Source organism: Artemia sp. Qi Xiang Cuo, chromosome 4 (assembly GCF_049724085.1).
Source record: "Artemia sp. Qi Xiang Cuo chromosome 4, ASM4972408v1, whole genome shotgun sequence".
NCBI classification, from domain to species: Eukaryota; Metazoa; Arthropoda; class Branchiopoda; order Anostraca; family Artemiidae; genus Artemia; species Artemia sp. Qi Xiang Cuo.
In genome coordinates this window covers 514,488-536,105 of record NC_142797.1, presented here as the reverse complement: position 1 = coordinate 536,105, position 21,618 = coordinate 514,488, and the positions used below count along the sequence as shown (strand labels likewise).

At 35.2% G+C, this 21,618-nt stretch overlaps 1 protein-coding gene across 1 annotated transcript in view; it reads right to left on the bottom strand.

Annotated features, from left to right (window-relative positions):
- LOC148952659 (uncharacterized) overlaps positions 1–21,618 on the bottom strand; it is a 160,683-nt gene that overhangs the window by 52,001 nt on the left and 87,064 nt on the right. The window contains exon 6 of the mRNA XM_089087326.1: positions 9,278–9,976. Within this exon, the coding sequence (XP_088943452.1) occupies positions 9,278–9,976 (699 nt within the window). The remainder of the gene's footprint in view (positions 1–9,277; positions 9,977–21,618) is intronic.

Sequence of the window (21,618 nt, the reverse complement as noted above, 5' to 3'; positions counted from 1 at the left end):
CCTAGCGATTATGTAAATCCAAGTGAGAAAATAATCCATGAACGGGACAAAGTTTCTGTTTTTCTATTCTCACTGACAAAAACCATAAAAACATCAAATAAATGTGACAAAGTTCCTGTTTTTCAAATTCTCACTGACAAAGACCATAAAAACATCAAATAAATCGAACAACACACATATCCATCCATGAAAGCAACCATAAATGTGACAAAATTCATGTTTTTCCAAGTGAGAAAAATCCTGTTTTTTCATTCTCACTGAGAAAACCATAAACCACGTGGTGGGGTCACGAGTTATAGGGTCCTCTCTACTGAAATTATTGATACAATCAAAAAGTAGATTTAAAATTTGCCACTCATGTCACTCAGAGAGTTGCGCAGTTAACAGGAGAGTAGCTCCAGCATTTTTATTGGGGGGGAGGGGTAAGAAGGTTCCATATCCGGATAGGCATCGGCCCTATATTGTTTTTTTCTTCAAATTATTTGGGGGGGGGGGCAACTGCTCCCCCCAAAACGACGTCCCTGACCGTTAATATGCGCCCTAAGGTAGGAGCAACCCTAAACTGTTATTCTAGCCCTAATTGGGCACTTCAAGGTATTCCAGCAGAAAACCAGCACTAAGAAATTTACAACCTCGTGTTTTATATTTTCCAGCTATTCCCTAGCAAACGTCTTATCTTATTGACTTATATTTCAGAAGGGCTTGGTCAGGTTTTACTAGCTTTGTGTCCCTAACAGTGAAATTGTTTTTTTCTGGGGGGGGGGTTGCTCCCCGATAATTGGGACGAGAAAAAAATATATAGCACATGCCCCTGGAGTTTCTCGATGAAGATCCCTCTTGCTCTCCCCCCAATGCTGGAGCTATGCCCCAGGACAGACTTAACAGGTACAAATTCTCAAAATTTGCACAGGTACAAAATAGGCAACCCGTTGTTTAACAAACGATAAAAAAAACACAAGGATTAGGCGCGGTTCTCGCAATTAATCTTTTCCATTAACGGCATAAGCCCCATGTGAACGATTCTTAAAATCCTAAAAGTCGGTTGTAGTCACCTGAATGTGTAGTTAGCAAAAACTGGAGGTTTAATCATAGGCAGCACGATAGCGCAGCCTAAGTAAAGAACGATGTTCCCCCACAACCCTCGGGGCAAGGGTCTTAAGTTATGCCCTGAGGGTATATAAGAACGATGTTGGCACAATGTATCATTTATTATTTTTTTCCTTTAGAGCATGGCACTTCGTATCGAAGATTTTGTCGTAGAAACTTAGAAAAGGGCTCATTCAATTGGAAATTGGAATGGCTTGTGCCCTTTTTAATAGTCGAAAGTGATTGTAAGGCAACTAACGCCTCTTCCATGCCCACCATTTTCCGAAACACATCCAATCAAAATTTTGAGATAGCCATTTTGCTCAGCGTAGTTGATTTCCAGATAGGAAATATGTTTTTGAGGAGGTCACTCCCCCACAGCCTTCGGGGCAAAGGTTGTAAGTTATGGCCAGGGGGCATATAAGGTTTTTGTAGAAAGCGTTGTCGTAGAAACTTCAAAAAAGGCTTATTCAATTGGAAATTCAAAGGGCTAGTGCCCTTTTTAATAGTTGAAAGTGGTTGAAGGGCAACTACCCCCCCCCCCCACCCCACGCCCATCATTCCCCCAAACACATCCAATCAAAATTTTTAGATAGCCATTTTGCTTAGCGTAGTCCAGGTAGAAAATATGTTTTTGAGGAGGACACTCCCCCACAGCCTTCAGGGCAAGGGTTGTAAGTTATGGCCTGGGGGGTATATACGGTTTTTATAAAAGGCGTTGTCGTTGAAACTTCAAAAAGGGATCATTCAATTGGAAATTCAAAGGGCTAGTGCCCTTTTTAATAGTCGAAAGGGATTGAAGGGCAACTAGCCACCCTCTCACGCCCACGTTTTCCCCAAACACATCCAATCAAAATTTTTAGATAGCCATTTTATTTAACATAGTTTTAAGCTATGTAAATTAGGTTTTTGAGGATGACAAAGCCCTCAGGGCAAGGGTTGTAAGTTATGCCCTGGGGGCATAAAAAGTTTTTATAGAACGCGCTGTCGCAGAAACTTCATAAGGGCTCATTCGATTAGAAATTGAAATGGCTAGTGCCGTTTTTAATAGTCGAAAGTAATTGGAAGGCAACTAACACCCCTTCCACGCCCACCATTTCCCCAAACACATCCAATCAAAATTTTGAGATAGCCATCTTGTTCCACGTAGTTTAAAGTTCAGGAAATTATGCCTTTGAGCAGAACACCCCCCCACAGTCTTCAGGGCAAGGGTTATAAGTTATGCCCTGGGGGCATATAAGTTTTTATTGAAATATCTGTCGTAGAAACTAGAAAAAGGGCTCATTTCGATTGGAAATTCAAAGATCTATTGTCCTTTATAATTGTCGTAAGTGATTTAAGGGCTACTAGCCCCCCTCGTTCGCCCACATTTTCCAAAACACATCCAATCAAAATTTTTAGATACCCGTTTTCTTCAGCATTGTTGATTTACAGCTAGAAATTATGTTTTTGAGGAGGACACTCCCCCACAGCCCTCAAGGAAAGGGTTGTAAGTTATGCACTGGGGGCATATAAGGTTTCTGTAGAACGCACTGTCGTAGAAACTTCAAAAAGGGCTCATTCGATTGGAAATTGAACCGGCTAGTGCCCTTTTTTATAGTCCAAAGTGATTGGAAAGCAACTAACACCCTTTCCACGCCCACCATTTCCCCAAACATTTCCAATCAAAGTTTTGAGATAGTCATTTTTTCCACGCAGTTTAAAGTTCAGGAAATTATACCTTTGAGCAGGACACTCCCCCCCCCCATAGTCTTCAGGACAAGGGTTATAAGTTATGCCCTGGGGCATATAAGGTTTTTTATTGAAATCTTTCTCGTAGAAACTTGAAAAAGAGATCAGTCGATTGGAAATTCAAAGGGCTAGTGCCTTTTCAATAGTCAGAAGTGATTTGAGGGCAACTAACCTCCCTCTCACGCTAACTTTTCCCCCCCCCCACAACCCGCAGGGCAAGAGTTGTAACCTATGCCCTGGGAGCATGTAAGGTTTTTATAGAAAGCGATGTTGTAAAAACATCAAAAAGGGCTCATTCGATTGAAAATTGAAAGAGCTAGTGCCCTTTTAATAGTCGAAAGTGATTGAAGGGCAACTAACCCCCTCTCACGCCCACCATTTCCCCAGACACATAGAATCAAAATTTTGAGACATCCATTTTGTTCAACGTAGTCGAAAGTTCTGGGAATTAGGTATTTTAGGATGATAACCCCCTCAGAGCCCTCAGTGCAAGGGTTGTAAGTTATGCCCTGGGGATATATAAGGTTTTTTTTTTTTTTTTTTTATTTACAAACGGGTTACAATAAATAAATAAACAAACATCTCATTTAAAAACACAATCCAATGCATTACTGCATGCCGGACAAAACCCTAAAAAAAAGGAAAAATACTTTAAAAAATATTTTCTATTATTATCATTTATTTCCTCGGACCCTAATATAACCCAAAAAGGGTCCAACCCAAAAACAGATAAATATCTTCTCTTGCCTCCCTCTCCCACCCCTCCAACAAAAAAGTGGGACCTTGAGAACCATCCACGCAAACAACCCAACACAACTCACAAAATTCACAAAAAGAGAGGAGAAAAAAAAATAAATAAAAAAAGGGAAATAAATCACTCATCCATTAAAAACCCAAACAATCATCTCACCAACAACATTCAACCAATCATTATCTACACACAACCACTAACATCGTCCATATTGACATAAAAAACTGACTCTTAGGGAAGTTCAAAATTCATCCAGATCTGTGTTGCTTTTTACCTCCTCGGGAAGCTTGTTCCAGACAGCCGGGCCATAAAAATGGAGAGAAAATGCAGACCTTGTTGTTACAGGGACCAGGGTTCGTATGGAATGGGAATTTCTTGTCTCATACCTATGTTGATCTTCAGTAAATGCAATCGAGAAACATGCAGGTAGCAAGTTATTAAAACTTTTAAACATGAATAATGCCGTGTAAAACTTAACTAGGCCAAAAAGTGGCATAATCTTAATACCATCGTATTGCCTTCGAACCGAGTCAGAACCTCGCATTCCAGATAAAACACGAACAGCATTATTTTGTAGAACCCTCAGTGGCAGTAGATAAGTAATAAATGTCGCTGACCAAACACTTACACAATATAACAAATACGGATGAACCAGCGAGAAATACAGCATTCTTAAAATTTTAGGAGGGAAAAAATGCTTCAGTTTCCGCAGCATTCCAACATTCCTGGCAATTTTTGTACACAGTCGTTCAATATGAGGTTTAAACATAAGATACTCGTCAACTTGGACACCAAGATATTGGACATAACTATGTCTCTGGAGATATCCACTTTCTAATTGAATACCATAGATCCAAGGATAATAATTAGTACTTCTTCCATATAGAATAAATTTACTTTTACTATGATTCAAACATAATTTATTTACACGCATCCATCTTTCAATACAACTTATATAGAAAGCTGTTGTAAAAATTTCTAAAAGGGCTCATTTGTTTGGAAATTGAAATTTCCCTTTTTAATAGTCGAAACTGAGTGGAGTAATTGACCCCCCCCTCACGCCCGCCATTTCTTCAAACGCGTTCAATCAAAGTCTATAGACAGCCATTTTGTTCAACGTAGTTGAAAGTTCTGGAAATTATGTATTTAAGGATGACAAACCCCCCAGAGTCCCCAGGGCAAAACTTATAAGTTATGTTAAATCAAAATACACTGTGTTAATGCTAATTTCTCAATGAGGCATCTCAGCAGCATCCCAAGAACGACTGAGAGTATTATATTCAAATTTTCGGGGCTACTTCTGCTCTTAAAATTTAACCAAATCAAAATAGCGTAAGTGTATGCAAGCTATCAAAGAAAGTAAACAGATTTTCTTGCGAATGGTATCAAGTTTACTATTTCAGGTCAACTAGAGGAGGTATGAAAGTAAATTAAACACTACTATCTGTGTCCAGATTTTTAAAAGGGTACATGTTGTTGAAAATTGCTGAAAAATTTTCTCCAGTATACAAATAGCAGGCAAAACTATAAAGTCTTAAAAAAAGTAAATATTTAAACTACTATTTTCTTTTTCCCTGAAAAGACTTTGTCAATATAAACGGATAGAAATTAATTAGAAAAAAAAAATTCCACAAAATAAATTTTTCAAAGAAAAGTAAAGAACTTCATTAAACCAAAAATGAGCAAAAATAAAATCAAATAATTACCAAACGTGAAACTACCACAAATCAGCATCGATAAATAAATGAAACCCAAAACGAACAGAAATTACAATAAATAACCGAGTCAAACTCAAAACGAGCAGAAATTAACATGAGTAGGGCTCAAAACCCCTATGTCTTCCCAAGGCCAGATCATAATTTGCACTTTACTGAAAAAAAAAATACAAATAGAATGTGCATTGTCAGTTTAATATACATATACCGATATTTGTTAATCAAAATGTTAATATTATTTATTTATTAAAGTTATAAAAGTAAAATCATTTATATTTTTTCAGTAAAGTGCAAATTTCGATCTGGCCTTGTTCTCAGGCATAGGGGCTTTCCGCCCTACTCATGTTAATTTGTGCTCGTTTTGAGTTTGACTCGGTTATTTATTGTAATTTCTGTTTTCAAGGAACTAGTGTTGGGCGATATTAGATATAGATATATCGAATATCGAAAATGATATTACTTCGGCTTTTTTTGGTATCTACCGGTGAACATCCAGCAGAAAAGATCCAACATAGATATTTGTTTCGCAAATTCCAAAAAGAAGAATAATGTATTCAGTCCATTGACTCATATATGCTGATACACGGCATGTACAGCTGTATCCTAAAGTTGACATAACCTGTATTCAAACTACGTTTAATAAGGGTGGCTCAGCAACTTTAAAATGTTGCTGAGAACCTCTGACAGGCTTGGCTAGATAAGATTCCTTCTAGGCTTATAAGCCTTGTTATCACCCTCGTCACGATTGCCACATACCTCAATCCGCATTTCAAGAAACGGTATATTATCCCTGATGATCTTCTCCAAATTGAAAGTAAGGAGCGACATTAAAACTTAAAACGAACAGAAATTATTCCGTATATGAAAGAGGCGGTCCTCAACTCAACGCCTCCCTCTTTACGCTAGAGTTTTCTATTGTTTTAAAAAATAAGTTGTGAGACAGTCAAAGTTTAGCGTAAACAGCGAGGCGTTGAGGAGGGGACCGCCCCTTTCATATACGGAATAATTTCTGTTCGTTTTAGGTTTTAATATCGCTCCTTATTTTTAGCTAAGAAAACTTTTTTTTATCATTTAATTTCTGAATGATTTTGAATTAATGCAGCTTTGATTTTGGCTCACCGTACATGAATGAATAAAACGAAATTTGTATATCAATTTTACTTTTTTGTGCTAAATGGCTCTCTCGAAATTTTGTTCTGACGTAACTTACGTGACGAACTTCTACATTCCTATGTTTTTATTACGTATCTTAGGGAGTTCGCCCCCCTATTCAATAGCACACTCTTTACGTTAAAGTTTGAATTTTGTTCAAACTTCTATTGTGGGGTTCTCTGATTCACTGAATCTGATGGTGTGATCTTCCATTAAAGTTCTATGACTTTTTAGAGTAGTTTTCTCCTTTTTCTGAAATGATGGCAAATTTTCACGCGCGTAACTTTTGATGGGTTAGATTAGATGAAACTTATGTATTTGAAATTAGCATAAAAATCTGATTCTTTTGATGTATCTATTGGTACCAAAAACTCCGTTTTTTAGTTTCGAAGGGCGAAGTTCAACTTCTTGCTACCGTTGCTGGTAAAACATTACCCGTTGAAAGATCATATCACCGTCTTTCTGGCATTGCTCAAACAGTATCATGAGTCATATCATATCCAAGTGTCAAAACTGCGACCTATGCAAAAATAAAGTCGTAATAGACAACGAAACTGCAAGTAAAATAAAAGGGGCTTTGAAAGACAATATCACCATGGAATCTAAAGATGAATGGATGAAAAACTAAGCATTAGCAAACGTTACTGCTACCATCACGAGTTTACCAACAGATGAAGTCCATCTGTCTTAAAATTTCGATATGGGGACATCAGGGAAAAAATTAGCGTAGAAGGGGGCCTTGTTACCTTCAATTTTTTCGTCACTTAAAAAGGGCATTAGAACTTTTAACTTCCCTTTGAATGAGCCCTCTCACGATATTCAAGAACCATTGGGTCGATACGATCACCCCAGGAAAAAGAAACAATAAATAAACACGCATCCATGAACTTTCTTCTGGCAAAAAAGACAGAATTCCAATTTTTGAATATAGGAGCTTAAAACCTTCACAACAGGGTTCTCTAATACGTTAAATCCGATGGTATGATTTTTATTAAGATTCTGTGACTTGTTTCACCCTTTTTTTAATTAGTGAAATTTTCTCAGGCTCGTAACTTTTAACTGGTAACACTAAACTTGATGAAACTTATATATTTAAAATCAGCTTAAGAATTTGATTCTTTGGATGCATCTATTGGTATCAAAATTTCGATTTTTTGAGTTTTAGTTACATTGAGTCGGGTCGTTCCTTGCTTACAGTTCGTTACCACGTACTGTTTGCTTTTGTTGCTAATGAAATAGCGATTTCTTGATATAAATATGTTATTCATTATCTTTCATAGCTTATATTAACGAAAATTGAAAACACGGTCAAACCGTACAAGAGTTAGCACTCTTAAGATGAACTTTTAGCGTATCCCAAAAAACGGATGTTATGAACAAAGTAAAATGTCCGAAATAATGGGAAGAAATATAGAGTATAATAACAAAAAAAAACTGAAAAACTTGAAAGAAAAACTTGTCTGTGAAAGAAAATATAATAAAATTCTTTCAGACCTCTAGGCTACTTAGCTTAGATTTAGAAGTGTCGATCCCCTTGCTCCACTCCCCCTGTTACCCCTTGTTCCACTACCCCATAATATAAAAACCCCTCCTAAGAATTAGTAAGTCTATTGGTACATCGTGAGACGAGGAGCCCCCCTGGAAATGCGATTTGGTGCTCCTCAAGAAATTTAGCAAAGTACACCATGCAGATAGAGTTTGTCTCCTATTCCTAACCACATGTTATCTCCTTCTGCGACGCTTCCCTAAGCCCCGTATCCTCTATTGCAATCCGTCCGGACCCCCCTCCTTTACACAATACCGTATAGACTATGCAGCATCTCAAAAGTGTTTTGAGGACTCCATTATCTTTCTATACAATATCGTGAGGACTCCACTAAATCCCTATACAATGCTGTGTGAAACAGCTTTTAATAAAATTGACCTATAAATCTTCCTAGATTTATAGAATCCCAAGAAATCCAATAAAGTACCCTCCTTGGGAATGAATGATTATACTACTGGGGAGATAGACTTTTCTATGGAAGGGAATCAGGATTTAAATGAAGGGGAAGCCAGTTCCTTATGCTGCAGTTTGACGTTTTTACCCAATTCTGAAAGATTAAGTCTTCATAAAAGGGGACCATTTAGTTCAAATAAAAAGCTTTTGAAAAAAAATACTAAAAAAACTTTAGCACTAAGAGGTAGGGAATGAGGAAGAAATATCCCTCTCATAAACAGAATAATTTCCGTTTGTTTTAAGTTTTAATGATGCTCTTTACTTTCACTTGAAAAAAATAGTTTTTTTTATTTAACTGGTAGCAAAGTCGTTCATTTTTACAAAACAAACAGAGCTTATTTTAAGGTACTATTATAAGGCTTGGTGGATAGTTTATACAGTATTAAATAAAAGATTATACAGTATCTAATTGAACCCTTTGGCGGGGGGGGGGAATATATTGCTATAAACAAGCTTTTATGCGCATTCGTTTTGTGAAGGGACAGTAAAAGCCTTTCTGTTTTTCTACAGTAAAAGCAGTAAAAGCAGCACTTATTTTCATTCCCAAAGCTTTGAGAAACTGACCCATACTGAACTTAAGCTCTAACCCTGGGAAAATGGAAAATGAATTTTTTTTTGCTATTATATAACTATATATGCATACAAAATAAAACATTCAAAAATAATATCATTAAATATACATACCCTTGCCCTGATGAAACTGATAAATATGCCCATCTTAGGAAATAATTGATGAAAATAAATATTGTTATAAAGAAATTTAGACATAAGATGAAAACAAGAAAAGATATGTTTATTTAGCTCACATGTACATACACCTTTTCAATATGAGACGGTCGGTACAATTTCTAATAGCATAGCGTGCAAGCGTATTGACGAAAGATTACAAGAAATGAGAGGAAGGAGAGCTAACGATGTAATAGACCTCTCTTCAGGGTTCTTTGAAGTCCAACTGTAGAAACAATCCAGATAACCATCCCACAAACATCTCTTCGCTTGCTTGATTTTAGCACAACACATTTTTGATAGCTCTGTAAAATCTTCTGCACTAAGGTCATCGATGAAGCTAAGATCTTGTTTAAAATAGTAGATCTTCTTATTTTGAATGATATATGATAATATATGGAAAGCAAATACCTTATACCTTGGACTATTAAAAACAGAGAAAATTTTTTCAAGAGCAACTAAATTAGTATCCATTGTTGGTGCGGATTCACCCAATAATTTCCCAGCAATATCATCTTTTATGTTAATAAAGTTGTATTTCCCAACTATATAATCAAAAACATCCTTGTTTATTTTTTCAAAGCCAGAGATAGCTTTGGTCTCAAAATACTGGATAATAAATTGCAGCGTCTTGAAATCGACATCCTCAGCAAAAACTGTATTCCTCTGATTCTCAATCATATCCACTTCAAACATGCGACGAAATACGCCACTTTCAGCTGTTAGAAAGCTTTTCCTGACTTTGATCTCACCACCGTCACAATGAATGGAAATGATTGGGTTTTCGATCATTTCAACAATCCAATCATTTTTTGTCTGGAAGAAAAAATGATGGAATAATTCTTTTCCTTCCATGAAAACAATTGAACACTTTCTCTTGTATAAATGAACCTGTAAGTAAATGAAGAAAAGAATAAAACATGTTAAAGATGTAAAAGCTTCTAAAAGAGGATCAAAGGTACTACGCCACCCTATCTGACACGCAACAAACACGAATAAGAAAGAGCTCCGAAAACTGTCTTCAAAATGATTTATTCCATGTATTTTGGAGCATAGATAGTGGGATTTGCATTAGGTTTTGACGAGGAGTTTTTCCGCATCTCAGGATTTTTAGAGTTCTTAGGATCAAATATAAAGTTATAAAATTTGTCCGTTGTTTACATAAAATAATTATTTTTAGGAAATAGTTATTTTTATACACAAATTTTTCGGGAAGGGGGATGGAGATTTTTTATTCGGGGCGAAATTTACTGGGGACAATTTCCAGTTGGGAGGGAAATTTGACAGATATCCAATGCAAAATTATTTTCATTTGTCTTATTTTCTCTTTGCCAACTCAATTTTGCATGTGGAGATTTTCTTTGGGAAATTTCTCAGTATGTCTCCTTTCCTGGAAAAAGATGTTCATGGAATGGAGGGATTTCCGAGATGATTGTAAAACGGTTAGAGGTTAAAGTATTTTCTTCAAATTAAAGCATGTTAAGGATAATTTTGCTGCCTGAATCGTCTGCAGGAAATTTTACGGAGGGAAGGGGAGCGATTTTAAGCAAAGATGCAATTGCCAGGAAGGAAATTTAAGGGGTTGGGGTATATTTTCTTGAGAGGAACTTTCCACAGAGGAGTTTCTCATGGCGGGAGAGAATTTTTCATACGGGATGAGCGTGATTTACCGGCTTTGTTCGAACAAAATTTAGAAATAGAACATTTTTATAAGGAGCAGAACAGAAAATAAGGAGCAACATAAAAGCTTATAGCGAACAACAATTATTCTGTATATGAGGCAGTTGCCTCCCACCTCCTCCTCAATACCTTATTCTTTACGCTAAAATTTGACCGTTAGTCCCAATTTTTTAAGAACGACTCCTGAAACACAAGGGCCATTTAATTAGAAAAGGAAGTTTTTTTTAAAGTGCTAAAAAATTTTAGTGTGAAGAAAAAGGTATTGGGGAAGGGAGCAACCCCTTCATATACGGAATAATTTCTATTAGTTTTGAGTTTTAGCCTCACAACTTACTTTTAGCTGAAAAAAACTCGTTTTTCATTTAATAAATGTATTTGTCATTATTTTTCCTTTTCTATTCACTTTTTTATATTGACATAGTCTTTTCAGAGAAAAAGAGAATTATACTTTTAAATCTTTTCGTTTTTTTAAAGATTTATAGTTTGGCCTGCTATTTGTATGCTGGAGAAAAATTTTCAGCAATTTTTAACAACATACACCCTTTTAAAAATCTGGACACAAATAGTAGCGTTTAATATAGTTTCATACGTCGTCTAGTTGACCTGAAATGGTAAACTTGATACCATTTGCAAAAAAATCTGTTTACTTTCTTTGATAGCTTGTATACACTTATGCTATTTTGAACTGGTTAAATCTTAAGAACAAAAACTGCCCCAAAAGTATGAACATAAAACCCTCAGTCGTCCTTCGGATACTGCTAAGATGCCTTATTGGGCATTAGCATTAACCCAGTGCATTTTGATTTAATCTTATGGGAACATTTAGTTTTTAAACGTAAATTCAAATGGGAGGGTGGGCGTGAGATTAGTTTTCCTCCAATCACTTTCGACTATTAAAAAGGGCATCGGCCCTTTCTATTTTCAATCGAATGAGCCCTTTTCGAATTTCCTACGACAACTCCTTCGATAAAAAGTGCTCTGGTCTAAACAACAACAACAAAAAAAAAATAATACATTATACCCACATCGATCTTTACTATAAATATGTCGATTCTTCCGATCGCTTTCGACTATTAAAAAGGGCAGCCCTTTATGAGTTTCTACGACAACACTTCCTATAAAAACCTTATGTACCCTCAGGGCATAACTTAAAACCCTTGCCCCGTGGGTTTTGGGGAGTGTCCTCCTCAAAAATATATTTTCTATGTGTAAATCAACTACGCTGAACAAAATGGCTATCTCAAAATTTTGATTGGCCGTATTTGGGGGAATGACTTTCGAATATTAAAAAGGAAAGTAACCCTTTGAATTTCCAATCAAATAAGCCTTTTTTGAAGTTTCTACGGCAACTCCTTCTATAAAAACCTTATATGCCCTCAGGGCATAACTTAAAACCATTGCCCCATGGGTTGTGGGGGAGTGTCCTCCTCAAAAACATATTTTCTATGTGTAAATCAACTATGCTGAACAAAAAAGCTATCTCAAAATTTTGATTGGCCGTATTTTGGGGAATGATGAGCTGGGGGGGGGGTAGTTGCCCTCCAATCACTGTCGACTATTAAAAAGGGCACTAGCCATTCCAATGTCCGATCGAATGAGCCCTTTTCGAAGTTTCTGCAACGACTCTTTCGATACGAAGTGCCCGGGTATGGAGAAAAAAAACAACACATTGTGCCCATATCGTTCTTTACTTAGGCAGAACTAGCGCGCTGCCTATGATAAAAATGTCAAGTCTTCCAATCACTTTTAATTATTAAAAAGGGCACTAGGCCTTTGGATTTCGAACCTTATTCGAAACCTTATATGCCCCCAGGGCAAAACTTACAACCCTTGCGCTGAGGGCTCTGAGGGGGTTATCATCCTAAAAGACCTAATTTCCAGATTTTTCAACTACGTTGAACACGATGGATATCTCAAAATTTGATTGGATTTGTTTGGGAAAACGGTGGGCGCAAGAGAGGCGTTAGCCGCTATCCAATCACTTTCAACTTTTTTAAAAGGCACTAGCGCTTTGAATTCCCAATTGAATGAGCCCTTTTTAAGTTTCTACGACAATGCTTTCAATAAAAACTGCTGAGAAAATCACCAACTTCACAACTAAAAATTATGAACGATCTTACAATCATGGACTTCAGAATTTAGGGAATTCGTCTTGACTACATGTTAGTTAACTGAAAAAGGCAACAACTTACTTTTGGCTGTTAGTCTAAAACTGTTTCCTACAAAAATAACTTTTGAGTTCTCACTGTCCACCAAATCACTGACTTCTGGTAATTTTTGCTCATCCAAGCATAACGAAAGCATTTAACAGACCTAGTTTTACCACACCTCTTCCGGTAAAAAATGTTCCAATTTACATACGTTATTCAAATAGCCTTACTGACCTAATTTTCACTTGAATACCAACGAACTGTAATTGTTGCTAATAATATGCGGTGAACTGATAGAGTCCACTAGCTTCTTGACAAAATTATAGTGTAAGAAAATTTTGGTACCATCAAAAATTATATTTAAAATTGCACCATTCGTAACTTAGGTAGGAGCAGTCCTAATTGTTATTCCAATCACTTCGGAAATCCCCCCAGTCCATGAACATCTTTTTCCAGGAAAGGAAACACACTCAAAAATTTCCCAAAGAAAATCTCCACATGCAAAATTGAGTTGGCAAAGAGAAAATAAGACAAATAAAAATAATTGTCTGTATACTTCTTAATAACAATTACTTTATATAAACAACGGACAAATTTTATAACTTAAAGAAATATACCCCCGGGGCTGCAGGGTGTCATGTTAAATCTAAAGGTATAGTTTTTATAATGGCAAAAGAAAAGCCAAGGCAAAAGTTAATTTTACAAAGGAGCTAATTCTAATTTAAGGTCGTTTAAAATGTTTAAGGGGTTGATTGATGAAAATCTCCAGTGTCGACACAACCACACAAGGCCCTGGGGCAGGCGTTGTAAGTTATATCCTAGGGACATATTTGGTTCTTATGGAAGGTATGCTCGTATAAACTTCAGAGAGGGTTCATTTAATTGGAAATTGAAGGTTATAGTTAACATTTTAAGGGTCAAAAGAGATCGCGGGGCAATTAGCCCCTCCCCCTTGTACGCCCTTTTCCCCTCAAACCCATCCGATAAGAACTTTGAGATAAGCTTTTTTTAAACTACTTCAAAGATCTTATAACGAAAACTCCAGGGTCAACACAACCCCTAGGGCCTGGGGGCATATATGGTTCTTATGGATGGGATGCTTGTAAAAACTTCAGAGAAGGCTCATTTGAATGGAAATTCAAAGTTGCACTTTTTAGGAGTAAAAAGAGACCCGAGGGAAACTAGCCCCCCCCCCCCACATCGTTTTTCCCCTAACCCATCCGAATTTTTTTTAGATAGCCATTTTGTTAAAAATAGTTCAAAGTTCAGATAAGAAAAACTCCTATGTCGAAACAAGGCCAGCGTTGCAAGTTTTGTCCTGTTCAGTTCTAGTTCAGTTTTTGAGAATTAAAAGAGAGTAGCGAGTAAATAGCTTCCCCTCCCTACTCCTCTTTTTCTCCAAATGCATCCAATAATAAATTTGAGATAGCCTTTTTGTTAAAAATAGTTCAAGAGTCAGATAATAAAAGCTCTGGATACTATATCAACATATACTCTTTTCCTATATTTACCAGTTTTAACAAGCAGTGCTAGGAGACCAAGCTTCGCTTGGTGAGAGGAATTTTAGACGTTAATTGTAGAACATTAAATTGTCGGCCAAAATACCCTTAGCTTTAGTAAAAGTGGTAGTAGCGCCAGTAGTAATAGTAGTGGCAGTAATAGTCGTAGCATCAGAATCTGTAGTAGTAGACTAGTAGCCATAGTTTCAGTAGTAGTAGGAGGAGTAGCAGTATCAATAGTAGTAGAAGTTGTAGAAGCAGTAACATTATGCCTAATAGAGCAAAAATGCAGTTTGACCTCAAAGATTTTCTAACGGATTTTTTTTTTCGAAATTTTCAGAAAAAACAGCTTAATCGCACAAAAAAATTCTTCAAATGCCCCTTTCGCAACTTCCGAAAAACGAACAGAAATCAAGATTTTTGCACCCCCTTATTAATTTTCACCTTTGCCGAGCGGTGAAGGAGGGGAGAGTTTATTTATATAAAATAAAGTACCGTATAACAAAATATGAGGTTTAACAGCAATTTTTTCTTGCTATTTAACTCATTTCCAACTCTGAGAGGCTTAGTTGCTAAGTACAATATCTTGGAAAAGCATTTCTTTAATCGAGATCAAAACTTTTGATCAATCAAAACCCGTCTCCCTGCCATTAGCCACTTCATGAAAATTTAGTGTTTTCTTCAATTTCTTAAAGATATACACCAAATTATTTCGAAATTAAGGATATACTTGCTGCCTTTCTCAATAAGTTCCTTGGGTTATTATGCAGTCATGAAGCCACTCGTACCTTAAAATTAGTTTAAATAGTCTGTTTATTTATTATTTCTAAACAATGGTTTTTATTTTTCGTGTAATTTTTATTCATCCCAGCATGACAAAAGTATATAACCGAGTTTTACCACACCTCTTCCAGTAAAATGTTTCACTTTACACACGTTGTTCAAATAACCTTAATGACCCAATTTTCACTTGAATACCAACGGTCTTTAATTGTTGTTAATGATGTACGATGAACTGGTAAACTCTACTAACTTTTTGATAAGAATTACACAGCAAGAAATTATTGATACCATCAAAAAGTATTCCGTATATATATATATATATATATATAAATATATATATATATATATATATATATATATATATATATATATATATATATATATATATATATATATATATATATATATATATATATATATATATATATATATATATATATATATATATATATATATATATATATATATATATATATATATATATATATATATATATATATATATATATATATATATATATATATATATATATATATATATATATATATATATATATATACGGAATAATTTTTGTTCGTTATAAGCTTTTATGTTGCTCCTTATTTTCTGTTAAAAAAATTATCTATTTCTAAATTTTGTTCGAACAATGCCGGTAAATCACGCTCATCCCGTATGAATAATTCTCTCCCGCAGTGAGAAACTCCTCTGTGGAAAGTTTTTCTCAAGAAAATATACCCCAACCCCTTAAATTTCCTTCCTGACAATTGCATCTTTGCTGAAAATCACTCCCCTTCCCTCCGTAAAATTTCCTGCAGACGATTCATGCAGCAAAATTATCCTTAACATACTTTAATTTGAAGAAAAGACTTTAACCTCTAACCGTTTTACAATAACCTCGGAAATCCCTCCATTCCATGAACATCTTTTTCCAGAAAAGGAGACATAATAAGAAATTTCCCAAAGGAAATCTCCACATGCAAAATTGAGTTGGCAAAGAGAAAAAAAGATAAATGAAAATAATTTTGTATAGAATATCAGTCAAATTTCCCTCCCAACTGAAAATTGTCCCCAGTAAATTCTGGCCCGAATAAAAAAAAACCCACCCCCTTCCCGAAAAATGTGTGTATACTTCCTAAAAATAATTATTTTATGTAAACAACGGACAAATTTTATAACTTTATATTTGATCCTAAGAACTCTAAAAATCCTGAGATGCGGAAAAACTCCTCGTCAAAACCTAATGCAAATCCCACTATCTATGCTCCAAAATACGTGGAATAAATCATTTTGAAGACAGTTTTCGGAGCTCTTCCTTATTGGTGTTTGTTGCGTGTCAGATAGGGTGGCGCAGTACCTTTGAACCTCTTTTAGAAGCTTTTACATCTTTAACATGTTTTATTCTTTTCTTCATTTACTTACAGGTTCATTTATACCAGAGAAAGTGTTCAATTGTTTTCATGGAAGGAAAAGAATTATTCCATCATTTTTTTTTCCAGACAAAAAATGATTGGGTTGTTGAAATGATCGAAAACCCAATCATTTCCATTCATTGTGATGGTGGTGAGATCAAAGTCAGAAAAAGCTTTCTAACAGCTGAAAGTGACGTATTTCGTCGCATGTTTGAAGTGGATATGATTGAGAATCAGAGGAATACAGTTTTTGCTGAGGATGTCCATTTTAAGACACTGCAACTTATTATCCAGTATTTTGAGGCCAAGAGTATCTCTGGCTTTAAAAAAATAAACAAGGATGTTTTTGATTATATAGTTGGGAAATACAACTTTATTCACATAAAATATGATATTGCTGGGAAACTATTGAATGAATCCTCACTAACAATGGATACTAATTTAGTTGCTCTTGAAAAGATTTTCTCTGTATTTAATAGTCCAAGGTATAAGGTATTTGCTTTCCGTATATTATCATATATTATTCAAAATAAAAAGTTCCACTATTTTAAACAAGATCTTAGCTTCATCGATGACTTTAGTGCAGAAGATTTTACAGAGCTATCAAAAATGTGTTGTGCTAACATCAAGCAAGCGAAGAGATGTTTGTGGGATGGTTACCTGGATTGTTTCTACAGTTGGACTTCAAAGAACCCTGAAGAGAGGTCTATTACATCGTTAGCTCTCCTTCCTCTCATTTCTTGTAATCTTTCGTCAATACGCTTGCACGCTATGTTATTAGAAATTGTACCGACCGTCTCATATTGAAAAGGTGTATGTACATGTAAGCTAAATAAACATATTTTTTCTTGTTTTCATCTTATGTCTAAATATCTTTATAATAATATTTATTTTCATCAATTATTTCCTAAGAGGGGCGTATTTATCAGTTTCATCAGGGCAAGGGTATGTATATTTAATGATATTATTTTTGAATGTTTTATTTTGTATGCATATATAGTTATATAATAGCAAAAAAAAATTCATTTTCAATTTTCCCAGGGTTAGAGCTTAAGTTCAGTATGGGTCAGTTTCTCAAAGTTTTGGGACTATGATATGAAATTAAGTGATGCTTTTACTGTCCCTCTACAAAACGAATGCGCATAAAAGCTTGTTTATAGCAATATTAACCCCCCCCCCCCTCTGCCGAAGGGTTCAATTAGATACTGTATAAAATCATGTGATGTGCTTATGGAGGTGATAACGATTTTCACTAGCAAAGTCAAATTTTTGCTAAGAAATATAAACTATTCACCAAGCTTTATAATAGTACCTTAAAATAAGCTCTGTTTGTTTTGGAAAAATGAACTACTTTGCCACCAGTTAAATAGAAAAAACTATTTTTTTCAAGTGAAAGTAAAGAGCATCATTAAAACTTAAAACAAACAGAAATTATTCCGTTTATGAGAGGGTTATTTCCTCCTCATTCCCTACCTCTTAGTGCTAAAGTTTTTTCGTTTTTTTTTTTCAAAAGCTTTTTATTTGAACTAAATGGCCCCCGTTTATGAAGACTTATTCTTTAAGAATTGGGTAAAATGTCAAACTGTAGCATAAGGAACTAGCTTCCCCTCAATTTAAATCCTGATTCCCTTCCATAGAAAATTCTATCTCCCCAGTAGTATAATCAAGGTCATTCCCAGGGAGGGTACTTTATTGGATTTCTAGGGATTCTATAAATCTAGGAAGATTTATAGGTCAATTTTAGTAAAAGCTGTTTCGCACAGCATTGTATAGAGATTTAGTGGAGTCCTCACGATATTTTATAAAAAGATAATGGAGTCCTCACAACACTTTTGAGATGTTGCATAGTCTATACGGTATTGTGTAAAGGACGGAGGGTCCGGACAGATTGCAATAGAGGATACGATGCTTATGGACGCGTCGCAGAAGGAGATAACATGTGGTTAGGAATAGGAGACAAACTCTATCTGCATGGTGTACTTTACTAAATTTCTTGAGGAGCACCAAATCGCATTTCCAGGGGGGCTCCTCGTCTCACGATGTACCTATAGACTTACTAATTCTTAGGAGGGGTTTTTATATTATGGGGTAGTGGACCAAGGGGTAACAGGGGGGAGTGGAGCAAGGGGATCGACACTTCTAAATCTAAGCTAAGTAGCCTAGAGGTCTAAAAGAATTTTATTATATTTTCTTTCACAGACAAGTTTTTCTTTCAAGTTTTTCAGTTTTTCTTTGTTATTATACTCTATATTTCTTCCGATTATTTCGGACATTATACTTTGTTCATAACATCCGTTTTTTGGGATATGTTAAAAGTTCATCTTAAGAGTGCTAACTCTTGTACGGTTTGACCGTGTTTTCAATTTTCGTTAATATAAGCTATGAAAGATAATGAATAAAATATTTATATCAAGAAATCGCTATTTCATTAGCAACAAAAGCAAACAGTACGTGGTAACGAACTGTAAGCAAGGAACGACCCGACTCAATGTAACTAAAACTCAAAAAATCGAAATTTTGATACCAATAGATGCATCCAAAGAATCAAATTCTTAAGCTGATTTTAAATATATAAGTTTCATCAAGTTTAGTGTTACCATTTAAAAGTTACGAGCCTGAGAAAATTTCTCTAATTAAAGAAAAAGGGTGAAACACTCCCTAAGTCACAGAATCTTAATAAAAATCACACCATCAGGTTCAACGTATTAGAGAACCCTATTGTGAAGGTTTTAAGCTCCTATATTCAAAAATTGGAATTCTGTCTTTTTTGCCAGAAGAAAGTACACGGATACGTGTTTATTTATTGTTTTTTTTTCCTGTGGTGAACGTATCGACCCAATGGTTCTAGAATATCGTGAGAGGGCTCATTCAAAGGGAAGTTAAAAGTTCTGATGCCCGTTTTAAGTGACAAAAAAAAATTGAAGGTAACAAGGCCCCCTTCTACGCTAATTTTTTCCCCAAAGTCCCCAGATCGAAATTTTAAAATAGATGGACTTCATCTGTTGGTAAACTCGTGATGGTAGCAGTAACGTTTGCTAATGCTTAGTTTTTTATCAATTCATCTTTAGATTCCATGGTGATATTGTCTTTCAAAGCCCTTTTTATTTTACTTGCAGTTTCGTTGTCTATTACGACTTTATTTTTGCATAGGTCGCAGTTTTAACCCTTGGATATGATATGACTCATGATACTGTTTGAGCAATGCCAGAAAGACGGTGATATGATCTTTCAACGGGTAATGTTTTACCAGCAACGGTAGCAAGAAGTTGAACTTCGCCCTTCGAAACTAAAAAACGGAGTTTTTGATACCAATAGATACATCAAAAGAATCCGATTTTTAGGCTAATTTCAAATACATAAGTTTCATCTAATCTAACCCATCAAAAGTTACGCGCGTAGAAATTTGCCTTAATTTCAAAAAAAGGAGGAAACTACCCCTAAAAGTCATAGAACTTTAATGGAAGATTACACCATTAGATTCAGTGAATCAGAGAACCCCACAACAGAAGTTTGAACAAAATTCAAACTTTAACGTAAAGAGTGAGCTATTGAATAGGGGGGCGAACTCCCTAAGATACGTAATAGAAACATAGGAATGTAGAAGTTCGTCACGTAAGTTACGTCAGAACAAAATTCCGAGAAAGCCATTTAGCACAAAAAGTAAAATTAATATACAAATTTCGTTTTATTCATTCGTGTACGGTGAGCCAAAATGAAAGCTGCAATAATTCAAAACCGTTCAGAAATTAAATGATAAAAAAAAGTTTTCTTAGCTAAAAGTAAGGAGCGATATTAAAACCTAAAACGAACAGAAATTATTCCGTATATGAAAGGGGCGGTCCCCTCCTCAACGCCTCGCTGTTTACGCTAAAGTTTGACTGTCTCACAACTTGTTTCTTAAAACAATAGAAAACTCTAGCGTAAAGAGGGAGGCGTTGAGTTGAGGACCGCCTCTTTCATATACGGAATAATTTCTGTTCGTTTTAAGTTTTAATGTCGCTCCTTACTTTCAATTTGGAGAAGATCATCAGGGATAATATACGGTTTCTTGAAATGCGGATTGAGGTATGTGGCAATCGTGACGAGTGTGATAACAAGGCTTATAAGCCTAGAAGGAATCTTATCTAGCCAAGCCTGTCAGAGGTTCTCAGCAACATTTTAAAGTTGCTGAGCCACCCTTATTAAACGTAGTTTGAATACAGGTTATGTCAACTTTAGGATACAGCTGTACATGCCGTGTATCAGCATATATGAGTCAATGGATTGAATACATCATTCTTTCTTCTTGGAATTTGCGAAAAAAATTTCTATGTTGGATCTTTTCTGCTGGATGTTCCCCGGTAGATACAAAAAAAGCCGAAATAACATCATTTTCGATATTCGATATATCTATATCTAATATCGCCCAACACTAGTTCTTTAAAAACAGAAATTACAATAAATAAACGAGTCAAACTCAAAACGAGCACAAATTAACATGAGTAGGGCTGAAAGCCCCTATGCCTGAGAACAAGGCCAGATCAAAATTTACACTTTACTGAAAAAATATAAATGATTTTACTTTTATAACTTTAATATATAAATAATATTAACATTTTGATTAACAAATATCGGTATATGTATATTAAACTGACAATGCACATTCTATTTGTATTTTTTTTTCAGTAAAGTGCAAATTATGATCTGGCCTTGGGAAGACATAGGGGTTTTGAGCCCTACTCATGTTAATTTCTGCTCGTTTTAAGTTTGACTCGATATTTATTGTAACTTCTGTTCGTTTTGGGTTTCATTTATTTATCGATGCTGATTTGTGGTAGTTTCACGTTTGGTAATTATTTGATTTTATTTTTGCTCATTTTTGGTTTAATGAAGTTCTTTACTTTTCTTTGAAAAATTTATTTTGTGGAAATTTTTTTTTCTAATTAATTTCTATCCGT